We start from the raw sequence: 13,177 nt of genomic DNA, 5'->3' as shown, positions 1-13,177 counted from the left end.
CAGTAAGCATCATGACTGTGTGTCATGGACTGGCTTGATGAAGAGGAAAGGTGAAAGGTATGAGCTGGGGAACTCCCAAGGGATGAAAGCTCAGAGCCAGGGGACTGGTGGTGGGGTGAACATGAGTGGTCAGAGGGAGAAGAGGGAAAAAACTGGGAAGAGGAGGGATTGGAAGCTAAAAGGGCAACAGGGTTTAGTGAGCAGGAGGAGGCTGGGGCAGAGAGCAGTCCAGGCTCAGAGTCAGAAAAGGTGGCTAGGAAGAAGAAGAAGAAGAAGAAGAAGAAGAAGAAGAAGAAGAAGAAGAAGAAGAAGAAGAAGAAGAAGAAGAAGAAGAAGAAGAAGAAGAAGTTTGGATTTGATATCCCGCTTTACCACTACCCTAAGGAGTCTCAAAGCGGCTACCATTCTCCTTTCCCTTCCTCCCCCACAACAAACACTCTGTGAGGTGAGTGGGGCTGAGAGACTTCAGAGAAGTGTGACTAGCCCAAGGTCACCCAGCAGCTGCATGTGGAGGAGCAGGGAAGTGAACCTGGTTCACCAGATTACGAGTCTACCACTCTTAACCACTACACCACACTGGAGAGGGGCCGAGAGGCATTGATGAGGCAGGCTGCTGCAAAATCCAGGGAGTCTCCCCTTCTTGCTGCAATCAGCTCCCTTCTCTCTCCCCCCACCCCCAGTCTGCTAGAACATGCAAATAAATGAAAAGGGCAGAGTTTGGTTGTACGCAATCCTAGAGAGTGGTGGGAACGCAGGCACTCTCACAACTGCCACTTTGGGGCAAGATCTACTGGAATTGTTGGAATCACTAGGCCTGTGCTGCTGTTTTGGTTTCTTGAATAAGGAGTTAACTTCACTGACACCGTGTTGGCTCTTTGGCTGACCTGTGCTTGACTCTGGCTCCTGACAGCAGGATTTGAACCCTGGTCTCTCAGGTCTGGCATGCTAACTGCTACACCACACTGGCTCTTGGTGGAGTAGCTATGTGGAAGGAGAGAGAAACCATTCTGTTGCTAGTGGAATTATTTTCCTTGATTATTAAAATGAATATGCTTTATGTGCCTGTACACATTAAATGCAGAATCTTGATACACATTCCATTCCATTAAATGGTCTGCTTCCTTGCACCACATTCACAAACCTTGCTGACTCTGCTAGCAGTTGCCTACAGTTCAGCTCACACATAAATCTGGGATGACGTGCAAAATACTGAGATGCATAAATGGCCATACTGGTTAGACTAAAGGATCTGCCACAATGACTCATTTAACTGTATGCTTATATGTAGTGTTCTTTCCTAACTGCTCTGGGTGAGAATTCTCCCTGTGCCTCCATAAAATGCTTGGGCAATTAAATAACACACCTGTTGTGCACTAGGGGGCTAGCGTCACAAATCCAAGGAAATTGGATCCTTTTAGCTAAACAATTAGGCAAATGAATGAAGCTCATGGTATAACAAAAACCATAGCCTAGACACTGAGATCTAGATCTGAGGACCTCCTAGTGGTTCCCTCACTGCCAGAAGTGAAGTTGCAGATAACAAGGCAAAGGGCCTTCTTGACATGCAATATGCATATTTTTTTAGGATCCACCTTATTTAGATGATTCTAAGTTGTTTTTAAGTATTCTTAACATTGTGCTTTAATTGTTGTAACCTGCCATGTGACCTTGGCTTGAAAGGCGGGTAATTAATGATCATTATCACCATAAGCACCAACCTTCACTTATGAAATCTGCTGGGCCAAGGCATGCTAATGAATTCACCTTGTTGTTGTTGTTTAGTCGTTTAGTTGTGTCTGACTCTTAATGACCCCATAGACCAACCTTAAATGGCTTTAAAATAGGATTAGACTAATTCATGGTTTTTCAATAGCTATTGACCATGGTAAGTAATTGGAACTTTCAGTGACTGTTCACTTTTCAGTGCTAATTGGGGGGAAAATAGAAAGGAGGGTGCCTCCCTAGAGGAATCTGATTGGCCACTGTGAGAACCTGGATACTGAGAGACATGGACCATTCCTGCTAATTTAGCTGGTCTCTTCCAGTGTTCTTACATTATTCTCCGTAACTGAAACCTTTCTTCTGGTTCATCTAAAGAAAACTGACAAAGGCGTCTGCAGCCAACTGTATGAGTCAGAAGGTTTCCTGTCTCGCCTGCTTGCCTGAAATGAACCTTGTTACATCACTGCCCTATAACAGGTAATGGGCATTTCAAAATAAACAGCAGCAGCTGCAGGGTGTGTAACTATGGGCAGTTTGCATGGAGCCGCTTTGTGGCATCTTAAGATTCATGCACATTCCTCTACATTTGGGATGTGTCTAAAGCTCTCTAGCTGTTGTCAGTCTCCAACTCCCATCACCCTTGTCCATTTGCCATGCTGGAATGGGACTGATGGGAACTGGAGTCCAATAAATAACTAGAGAGCCGTAAGTTTGTCATCTTAAGCCTATAGACCAGCCTTTCTCAAGCTGTGAGTCCCCAGATGTTGTTGAACTACAACTCCCATCAGCCCTAGCTAGCAAGGCCAGAGCTCAGGGATGATGGGAGTTGTAGTCCAACAACATCTGGGGAGCCACAGGTTGAGAACTGCTGCTATAGACCTTCAGGTATAGATGGATTCCAGCTCCCATCAGTTTCTGTCAGCATGGCCAATGGCTATGAGCGATGGGATTTGTAGTCTAACAGCATCTGGAGAACAAAAAGTTCCCCACTGTATATATATCCCTCAGTGCCACTACAAAAAACAGCAAGTTCTCAGGGGGAAATAAAACAGGGGGGAAATGTTTGGGGCCCCAGATGCAGCCCCCAAACCATGTGTGTGTCCTTGGAGAGAAAGGTGGGATATAAATGCAAAATGAATTTTTAAAAATGGTACAGAGAGCTTGCCTTTTGCATGCTCACACAACACTTCCCCCTGTTTTATGGAAACGAGTGTCTTTCCCCTCTAAGGTGCTGAGGAAGTTACTGATGTATGGCTTTTATCTATATGCTCTAGCAATTTGATCAGGACTGCTTTAAACTAAAATCTGAGGGGGCAGGGAGAAGACCCAGGTAACATGTTGCCGTTGATATCAGGAAAGGTCCTAGAATGTAATGATCTCAGGCAGGCAAGCAAGCCCAGATAAGAATTAACGACTCTCTGGCAGTTTTATAGTAAGTTTATTTATAAATTACATCCAAAGCGTGGCTCCCAACCTGCCACACTTTGATACGAGTTGGTCACTCTGAGTCTCCACCCCTGTTACAGCAAAAAGGGTGCCAAAGTCCAGTCCTTCCTCTTCCATTGCATTTTAACCCTTTCAGCTCTTCTGGTTCGGGGAGAAGGAGGGTGGAATTTCCCCCCCCCCCCGCTTTCAAAAGAAGAACCCTCCGCACTCTGTTTCTCTGCTGGTTGCATAGCAACCCCCTCACTGCCATCTAACTCTCCCCCCCTTCTTGTGAGCTGTCCGAGTCTGCTGCTCAAGCTGAGTCAGGGAACTCTTGGTGAAGGGGGGCTGAGCTCACCCACACCTGCTCTGTCTGCATTCTTTCATCTCCAGGGTCAGACTCTGACGCTCTTTGTACTAGCAATCCTTCATCTCCAGTGTAGGACTCTTCCCAGGCATTCAATTCAGCCACGTCCCTGACATAGAACATATAATTAAATGGTTGGTCTGTTAGCACTCGGAAAAGGATGTTATGATTACTAAGACCCAACATATTTTTCTCAAAAACAGTTAATGCCAGACGAAACTTATTTACTTTTTGGATAGAGTTAAAAACTAAGTGGATCAGTAATGCTGTTGACATAGATTCAGGTAGGTAGCCGTGTTGGTCTGATGCAGTCAAAATAATAAATAAATAAATGTTGTTGGGTTTTTTGTTTTTTTAAATTAGTCCAGTAGCACCTAAGAGACCAACTAAGTTTGTTCTGAGTATAAGCTTTTGTGTGCAGGCACACTTTTTCAGATACCTGACATAGTGGCTGTTGACATAGTTTATCTTTATTTCAGTACAGTGGTACCTCAGGTTACAGATGCTTCAGGTTACAGACTCCACTAACCAAGAAATAGTACCTTGGGTTAAGAACTTTGCTTCAGGATAAGAACAGAAATCGTGCAGCAGCAGCGGAACGCCCCATTAGCTAAAGTGGTACCTCGGGTTAAGAACAGTTTCAGGTTAAGAATGGACCTCCAGAACGAATTAAGTTCTTAACCCCGAGGTACCACTGTAAGGCTTTTGACAAAGTGCCCCATTATATTCTTGCTGAGAAGCCATTAAAATGTGGGCTGGACAAAGTTATTGTTAGGTAGATTTCCAGCTATTAATTGACCAAACCCAAATAGTGTTCTCTAAAGGTTCCTCACCATCCTGGAAAAAAGTGACAAGTCGGGTGCCACAGGGTTCTGTCCTGGGCCCATAGTTGTTCAGTATCTTTATAAATAACTCAGATGAAGGAACTGAGGGGATGCTCATCAAATTTGCAAATGACATCAAGGGGGGGGGGTAGCCAATGCCTGAAAAGACAGAATCAGAATTTAAGTTGACCTTAACAGATTGGAGAACTGGGCCCAAACTAACAAAAATGAATTTCAATAGGGACGCGGGTGGTGCTGTGGGTTAAACCACAGAGCCTAGGACTTGCTGATCAGAAGGTTGGCAGTTTGAATCCCTGCGATGGGGTGAGCTCCCATTGCTCGATCCCAGCTCCTGCCAACCTAGCAGTTCGAAAGCACATCAAAGTGCAAGTAGATAAATAGGTACCACTCTGGTGGGAAGGTAAACGGTGTTTCCATGCGCTGCTCTGGTTTGCCAGAAGCGGCTTAGTCTTGCTGGCCACGTGACCCAGAAGGTGTATGCCGGCTCCCTCGGCCAATAAAGTGAGATGAGCACCACAACCTCAAAGTCGTCCGCAACTGGACCTAATGGTCAGGGGTCCCTTTACCTTTACCTAGCAGAATGGAGAACTGGGCCCAAACTAACAAAAATGAATTTCAATAGGGGCAAATGTCAGGTTCTTCACCTAGGCAGGAAGAACCAGCTGCACAAATATAAAATGGGGGACAACTAGAGTGCTAAGGGATCTTAGTAATCCAAAAGCTTCAGGGGAGTCAAGAGTGTGAGGTAGAAGCAAAAAACAACAACCCCAAAACAAAAAAAAACACCTAATGCTATTCTAGGCTGCATTAACAAATATATAGTGTCCAGATCAAGTGAAGTCATCTTCCCACTCAATTCTGCCTTGTTTAGACCACACCTGGAATACTGTGTTCAGTTCTTGGCACCGCAATTTAAGAAGGATATTGAGAAGCTGGACTGTGTGCATGGGAGGGCAACCAAGATGATAAACATTCTGGAAACCAGTCATTATGAGGACCAATTGAAGGAATTGGTTATGTTTAGCTTGGAAAAGAGTCTGAGAGGAGATTTGATAGCCATCTTCAAATATCTCAAGGGCTGGCACATGGAAGATGGAAGAAGCTTGCTTTCTCCTACTGTGGAGGGTAGGACTCAGATCAATGCATTCAAGTTACAAGAAAGGCGATTCTGACTAAACATCAGGAATAACTTTTGGGTGGTAAGAGCTGTTGGACAGTGGAACAGACTACATCGGAAGGTGGTGGCCTGTTCTTCACTGGTGGTTTTTAAGCAGAGATTGGATAGCCATCTGGCATGGAAGCTTTAGTTGAGATTCCTGCATTTCAAGGGGTTGGATTAGATGACCCTTATTCTATGACTCATTCTAGGTGCTGATCTGTGGCCACACACCCAACAGCTGCACAGGAATCTTCTCCTCAATCTTCCATCCATCCCAGCCACCTACTTGTGAGCTTGACTAAGAATGCCTTGGTCTATATTTCCTAATCCACAAACAAATACTAGCATGCAGCAAAGGCAAAATAAGGCTAATTAATGTCCTGACCTTTATCAACCTCTTTCTCTCTGTGTCCCAAACTGTACTTTACAAACACTGATGGGGATGATAATTGAACTGTCATCCTTTAATTTGTGGAAATGAATTCTTAGTTGGTTCTTATTAGTCAATTATATCGCCTGGAAGGAATTAGAACAGATTGATCAAGCCCTTTCCGTTAATAGCAGTTATAAGGAAATACCAGCCATCATCTCCAAAGGTTCCGCTATGCACTTGGCTGGCCTTTGGCCAAGTAATATACAGATATAGCTACGAAACGGCAAGGGGTTCTTGGTTTGATCTCAGTCTCGTGATCCACAGCTTAACGCTCATTTCCATATTTGCAAACAGATCCCCCACCCCCGGACACTGGAAATGAGCACTAAACATATGCTATATTCCACTGTACTTCCGGAAGTTAAGGTTTGAGGTGCGTAGATGGCACAATATAAATTCATGATGATATCTGCAGCCATTTTCTTACCGGAAAGTGTACATCAGGTACATCAGGTACAGTGTACATCCAAGTGTTCAACCATGTTGGTTATCAGTTGAAGGTAGTGGTGGTTGGAAGGCGAAAATCCCTTAAAGTCAGAAAACTTATTTTTAAAATATGTTCTATTTTATACTATACAGTCGTTTACCTTGGTTTCTGAACAGCTTAGTTCTCAACCGTTTTGGCTCCCAAACGTTGCAAACCTGGAAGTGACTGTTCTGGTTTGTGAACTATTTTTGGAAGCCGAACATCCGACGGGGCCTCCGTGGCTTCAGATTGGCTGCAGGAGCTACCTGCAGCCAATCAGAAGCCGCACTTTGGTTTTCAAACGTTTTGAAAGTCAAACGGACTTCCAGAATGGATTCCGTTCAACTTCCAAGGTACGACTGTATATAAACAATTATAAGAACAGGTGAAAAGGAATTTCAAATGAATAGAGATACAAATGAGCAAAGTAACAAATATAGATACAAATCAGTTAAGTAACAAAGTCCTGTTCATGAAAGAAAGAAAAAAGTGGGAATAATTGTACTCTGCTAATTTAAATGAATTTGGCATGCTAGCAGGTTTTAAGGTTAATCATCAAAAAACCCAAGAATACAACATATGACAACAGAAGATCAAAAGACTTTAATGGAGAAAACTGAATTTCAAATTGGAACAAAGTAAAGTATTTGGGTATTACCATGACAAATACAAATTGTATGTTGTTTCAAAATAATTATGTTAAGACATGGATGGAAATTAAAAAAGATATGTTAAGTTGGGAAAAATTAATATTGTCCTTGGTGGGTAGAATTTTTGTGATAAAGACGAATATATTGCACAGAATGATGTTTTTATTCCATTGCAGCTAATGACTTACAGTACCATTCAAACAATGGCAAAAAGACTTATCAAGGTTTTTTGGGGGGGGGGGAAACGACACCATGTTTTAAAATATTACAAGATGCAAAGGAAAAGGGAGGATTGGTGTACCAAACCTTAAACTGTATTTTGCAGCCTGTTTTTAGTGTGGATGCAGGACTGGATGAGATTGAGAAATAAGAGACTCCTGGAAACATAGGGACATGACCTAAAGTTTGGATGGCGTGGATATTTGTGGCACCACAAAGTTAAAGTGGACTTTAAAAATCACTTTACTATATGTGCCATATTAATAATTTGGAATGAATACAAACCTGGATTGTGCCCAAAGACACCGTTATGGATCTTATCACAAGAAGCTTCCTACAGAAAAGAGATAAAATGCAAAGAGAAATGTACAACGTGCCAAGAATTTTTAAAATTGCATCAAGGAGATTTTCGGTGATTTTCTTATATGCCATTAGCAGAGAGGTTTAAATTGGATTAAAACACATTTGGTATAGATCTAGAACAAGGAAAGACAGGCTTTGAAACTTAACTGAGAGCAGAAGATGAACATCTTGCTGCAAAGATGAATAAAGTTTAAAGCCGAAGAAGAACAAGTTAAAGAACGTATTATTAATTGGGCAAAATATTTTTGTTATGTTATACAGATGGAACAGGGGGAGTATATGCGGACTAAAGGGTTAAAATTTACGTTGTGTTATAATGTGAAAGAGAACTTTTATAAAATGATGCATAATTTTTATTTAACTCCTGAGAAATTGTTTAGAATATGCAAAAGTGTTTCAGGTATTTTCTGGAAGTGCCAAGAACATGAGGAGACATTTGATCGTGCTTGGTGGACATGTGAAAAGGCTAAAAATACAAATACATACATTGAAACAGAAGATTTTTAAGGATTAATATCCAATTGAAGCCAGAACCTTTTTCTTTTAGGATTAATGGATACATGATTGGAAAGGTTTATGGAAGATTATTCCAATATATGATTACATCAGCAAGATTGTTGTACTCACAAAGTTGGAAAGACACAGTTCTACCTACTATGGAAGAATGACTGATAAAATTATTGGACTTAGGTGAGATGGCAAAGTTAAAGCGTAATTTGAGAAAAATCATTATTGACCTTTATTAAGAACTGGAAGGAGGGACGCGGGTGGTGGTGTGGGTTAAACCACAGAGCCTAGGGCTTGCTGACCACAAGGTCGGTGGTCCGAATCCTCGCAACAGGGTGAGTTCCCATTGTTCGGTCCCTGCTCCTGCCCACCTAGCAGTTCGAAAGCACGTCAAAGTGCAAGTAGATAAATAGGTACCACTCAGGTAGGAAGGGAAACAGTGTTTCGATGCGCTGCTCTGGTTCACCAGAAGTGGCTTAATCATGCTGGCCACATGACCCAGAAGCTGTACGCTGGCTCCCTCAGCCAATAAAGTGAGATGAGTGCCGCAACCCCTGGACCTAATGGTCAGGGTCCCTTTACCTTTAATAATTGGAAATTTCTTATGGACTTTATGCATGAAAGAGAAAATGAACTTGTAATATTTGGATTTGAAGATTCGAAAAATATTGGCTTATAGAAAACAGAAGAGTTGGGTGTCAATGAGTGAATATTAAATTTAGCTGACTTTTAAAATCTTTTTTTCTATTTCCTTTCTTTTCTCTCTTTTCTCATTTTTCTTTCTTTTCTTCCCCCTCCTCTTCCCCTCTCCCTTTTCTTTGCTCCTGTTCCATTTTAGATTTTAATATTATTTCTTTTATTCTGGTGTATTGGATATAAACTTTTGTATATCTTTTGGCAAATAAATAAAGAGAAAGAGAAAGAGAAACCATATTTTGCTCAATTCTAGTAGCAATATTCTGTTGGGAGCCACCCAAAGTGACTGGGGCAACCTAGTCACATGGGTGGCATTTAGGTAATAAAATTATTGTTGTTGGTATTATGGAAATAAGGAGACTGGGTTTACACATTTCTGGCACACCTGCAAGGACTCTTTCACTGCCCCAAACAGGCTGCATTTAGCCAAGGAATTAGGTGGAGCTCATGATTAATTAATCATGTTTATTTATCAACAATTATAGCAATGACAGACGTCAATCTCTTGCCTTTGTTATGCATCTAAGACTAGAAAGTCCAGTCATTAGGCAAGGAGTAAATATGCAAGTCATCATGCCCAGGGGTGTATCATATCCCGTAGGAGAGGCCTTGAGATGGTATAAAAAGTTATCTGGACCCAATGATGTCTTCATTCACTCACTTTCAACTTCTCGGCTGGTTCCTGTTGCTGGAGAGGGTAAGTCAAGCCCGTATGCTTGCATGCATTTGACCGACAACAGAACTAAGTCATTCAGCTGGAGTTGAAAATGGAAGATGAACTAATTATAAAACGATAGCTTCTGGTTGTGCAAGAGGATGTTTTAGAGAATGGGTTCTGATGCAATCAATGACTGCTTAAGAGAAATTTATATATGATAATATATTTGTAGTGCAAAGCAAAGAAGCAGTTATCGATAGGGTTAGCAAATAGACACAGATGCACCACAGAATTGATTCTGAAACAAAATTCAACCCTCCATTTAGAGGTTGCAGCCATAACTCTGTACAGACATTTCATTTTCAATGAGTCAAACAGTAATCAGTTTGCAGTAGCAGTCTGGTTTTGACACTGGAATTCATATTGTAGTTCTTGCATTGATCCCTTTTTGTTTGGATTTGCATACTACTTTGAGATTTTGGTATATCAAACAAGCCAATTGGCTTTGCTATATTACGATGCCATTACCTCCATCGTATGCTCCCTGTTGTTGTCTAAATGAAAAGTCTCCTTGAGCTCTGGGGATGCTTCTTGTGTGCCTGGATGGAGAACAGGGAGTGGTTTGGGAGTGTGTGCAGAAAGCAGCCTACTGCACAAAGGTGAAGTTTGCCTTTGCTGCCACACCCACTTTTGCTCCTGTCTCCTCCTCCCACTGCCATGTGAACCCTTGGAAGGTTGTTGGTGCATGAAAGGCTGATTTTGTCTTACTTATCTTCCAGAGCTAAACCACCAGAAGGGAAACAAAACAGGAGAAAGAACACGCTCCACACCAACATCAGAAGATGAGTTCTATGCAGCAGAAGCAGGGTGGTGGCTCCTGCTGTGGAGGAGGAGGTGGAGGAGGTGGCGGCGGCGGTGGAGGTGGCGGCTCATGCTGTGGAAGTAGTGGAGGAGGTTCCATCAGCTATCAAGGCCAAGGAGGGTCATCAGGCTGCTGTTGCTGTTGTGGCGGAGGCGGTGGTGGAGGAGGCAGCGGTGGTGGAGGTGGCCAGAAGATCATCATTGTCTCAGGTGGCGGAGGCGGAGGCGGACAAGGCTGCTGTGGAGGAGGATCAAGTGGTGGAGGAGGCAGCATTGGTGGACAGTCTTCAGGATGCTGCATCGGAGGAGGATCTGGTGGGGGACAGGGGGGTGGAATGAGCCAGCAGAAGATCCCATACATGAGCGGCGGATCTGGTGGTGGAGGAGGGATATGCTGTGGAGGGGGTAGCAGTGGTGGTGGAGGAGGATCAGGAGGTGTTAAAATTATTGGTGGGGGATCTGGCGGTGGAGGGGGAGGGGGAGGAGGAGGTGGAAGCTCCGGTGGAATTAAGGTTATAGGTGGGGGATCTGGTGGTGGTGGTGGAGGAGGAGGTGGAGGAGGTGGAGGAGGTGGAAGTTCTGGGGGAATTAAGATTATCGGTGGGGGATCTGGTGGTGGAGGGGGAGGAGGAGGAGGAAGCTCTGGTGGAGTTAAGATTATAGGTGGGGGATCTGGTGGTGGAGGGGGAGGAGGAGGAGGTGGAGGGGGAGGTTCTGGTGGAGTTAAGATTATAGGTGGGGGATCTGGTGGTGGAGGGGGAGGAGGAGGAGGTGGAGGTGGAGGTTCTGGTGGAGTTAAGATTATAGGTGGGGGATCTGGTGGTGGAGGGGGAGGAGGAGGAGGAAGTTCTGGGGGAATTAAGATTATAGGTGGGGGATCTGGTGGTGGAGGGGGAGGAGGTGGAAGCTCTGGTGGAGTTAAGATTATAGGTGGGGGATCTGGTGGTGGAGGGGGAGGAGGAGGAGGAGGTGGAAGCTCTGGTGGAGTTAAGATTATAGGATCAGGGGGTGGCCAGAGCAGTGGTGGCCAGGGCAGTGGTGGCCAGAGCATGGGAGGAGGGTCTGGTGGTGGTGGTGGTGGAATGGGTGGTCAATCTATTGGTTGTGGTGGCCAGAGCTCTGGCAGCAGCATTGGAGGATGTTCTGGTGGTGGTGGCGGCTCAGGTGGCCAGACCGTCATAGTCCCATGTGGTGGAAGTAGTGGTGGCGGCGGCGGCCAGAGCTCTGGCGGCTACATTGGAGGAGGAGGTGGTGGCTCAGGTGGCCAGAGCTCTGGTGGCTGCATTGGAGGAGGCTCTGGTGGTGGTGGTGGTGGCGGCTCAGGTGGCCAGACCATTATAGTCCCATGTGGTGGAAGTAGTGGCGGTGGCCAGAGCTCTGGCGGCTACATTGGAGGAGGCTCTGGTGGCCAGAGCTCTGGCGGCTGCATTGGAGGAGGTGGTGGTGGCTCAGGTGGCCAGAGCTCTGGCGGCTACATTGGAGGAGGTTCTGGGGGTGGTGGCGGTGGCTCAGGTGGCCAGACCATCATTGTCCCATGTGGTGGAAGTAGTGGCGGTGGCCAGAGCTCTGGCGGCTACATTGGAGGAGGCTCTGGTGGCCAGAGCTCTGGCAGCTGCATTGGAGGAGGTTCTGGTGGTGGTGGCTCAGGTGGCCAGACCGTCATAGTCCCATGTGGTGGAAGTAGTGGCGGTGGTGGCGGCCAGAGCTCTGGCGGCTACATTGGAGGAGGCTCTGGTGGTGGCTCAGGTGGCCAGAGCTCTGGCGGCTGCATTGGAGGAGGTTCTGGTGGTGGTGGTGGCTCAGGTGGCCAGACCATCGTAGTCCCATGTGGTGGAAGTAGTGGTGGTGGTGGTGGTGGCCAGAGCTCTGGCTGCTGCATTGGAGGAGGTTCTGGTGGTGGTTCAGGTGGTCAGACCATTATTGTATCAGGAGGCAGTAGTGGAGGAGGTGGCCAAGGTTCTGGGTGCTGCATTGGAGGAGGGTCCAGTGGGGGCTCCATGCAGACAAAGCAACCTGTTTGCCTCCCACCAGGCCTAGCTCAGACCAAGCAATCTTCCCAATGGCCACCCAGCCACAAGTAAAAGGCTTCCACGTCCTTTGCTTCATTCTACAACAATGTGTTCTTCCGGAAGGAATATGAGACCGAAGTGCCAGTTTATTTCTCCTTGATGTGAAATCCCACCTAAATGTGGAACAGCTTTGCACGTTGCATGCCTTCTTCTCAGTCTCAGTCACAATCCCTTGCTTGTATCTTCTGCATTTCATTTTGTTGGTTTGTTATTGCATGTTCAATGTTTTATTGTCCAAGAAAGAAAGAAATGTTTATTTATGCTGAAGTGGTATTGACAGTATGCCCCTACAGTTTCCTGTTTCAGTCTCCACTACTGCATGGGAGATAATAAAGCTTTCTTGAGAACTAAAATGGCCACTATTGAGTTTTTCCTTCTTTCTGTGTAAGAAGAGCCCTGCTAGATCAGACCAAATGCCCAACTGTCCGGACAACCTGTTCCCTTCAGTGGCCAATCAGATACCTCTGGGAAGCCCATAGGGAAGGCACACAGAGACCAGCTGTCCTCTATTCTTGTTTCTTGACATTTGTTGAACCCACCTCTGAACCAGGAAGTCACATATATCCATTGTGACAGGAAAAATCATTTCATTTCATATATTTATTCATAATAAAACCTAACAGACTGAATAATAACAGATGCAAAATAAAATAAAAGTAGAAGGGATTATCTAGAACAACATTTATAGGAACATATTTAGAGAAACACATTTCCAAAGCAGAATCAGTCCTAAAGAT

At 44.8% G+C, this 13,177-nt stretch overlaps 1 protein-coding gene across 1 annotated transcript; it reads left to right on the top strand.

The window, feature by feature from the left end:
• Positions 1-10,295: 10,295 nt before the first annotated feature.
• Positions 10,296-12,745, top strand: LOC144325872 (uncharacterized; the record flags this gene model as incomplete). The annotated part of the gene is made up of 1 exon (XM_077920659.1): positions 10,296-12,745. A coding segment is annotated over one exon (2,157 nt), but the record flags the coding sequence as incomplete, so codon positions are not given.
• Between the last annotated feature and the right edge of the window lie 432 nt (positions 12,746-13,177).

The sequence above is a fragment of the Podarcis muralis genome, chromosome 16 (genome assembly GCF_964188315.1).
Source record: "Podarcis muralis chromosome 16, rPodMur119.hap1.1, whole genome shotgun sequence".
In the NCBI taxonomy this organism is placed as follows: Eukaryota; Metazoa; Chordata; class Lepidosauria; order Squamata; family Lacertidae; genus Podarcis; species Podarcis muralis.
Note: the sequence above shows the minus strand (reverse complement) of the source record. Positions and strands in the feature narration are given on the sequence as shown.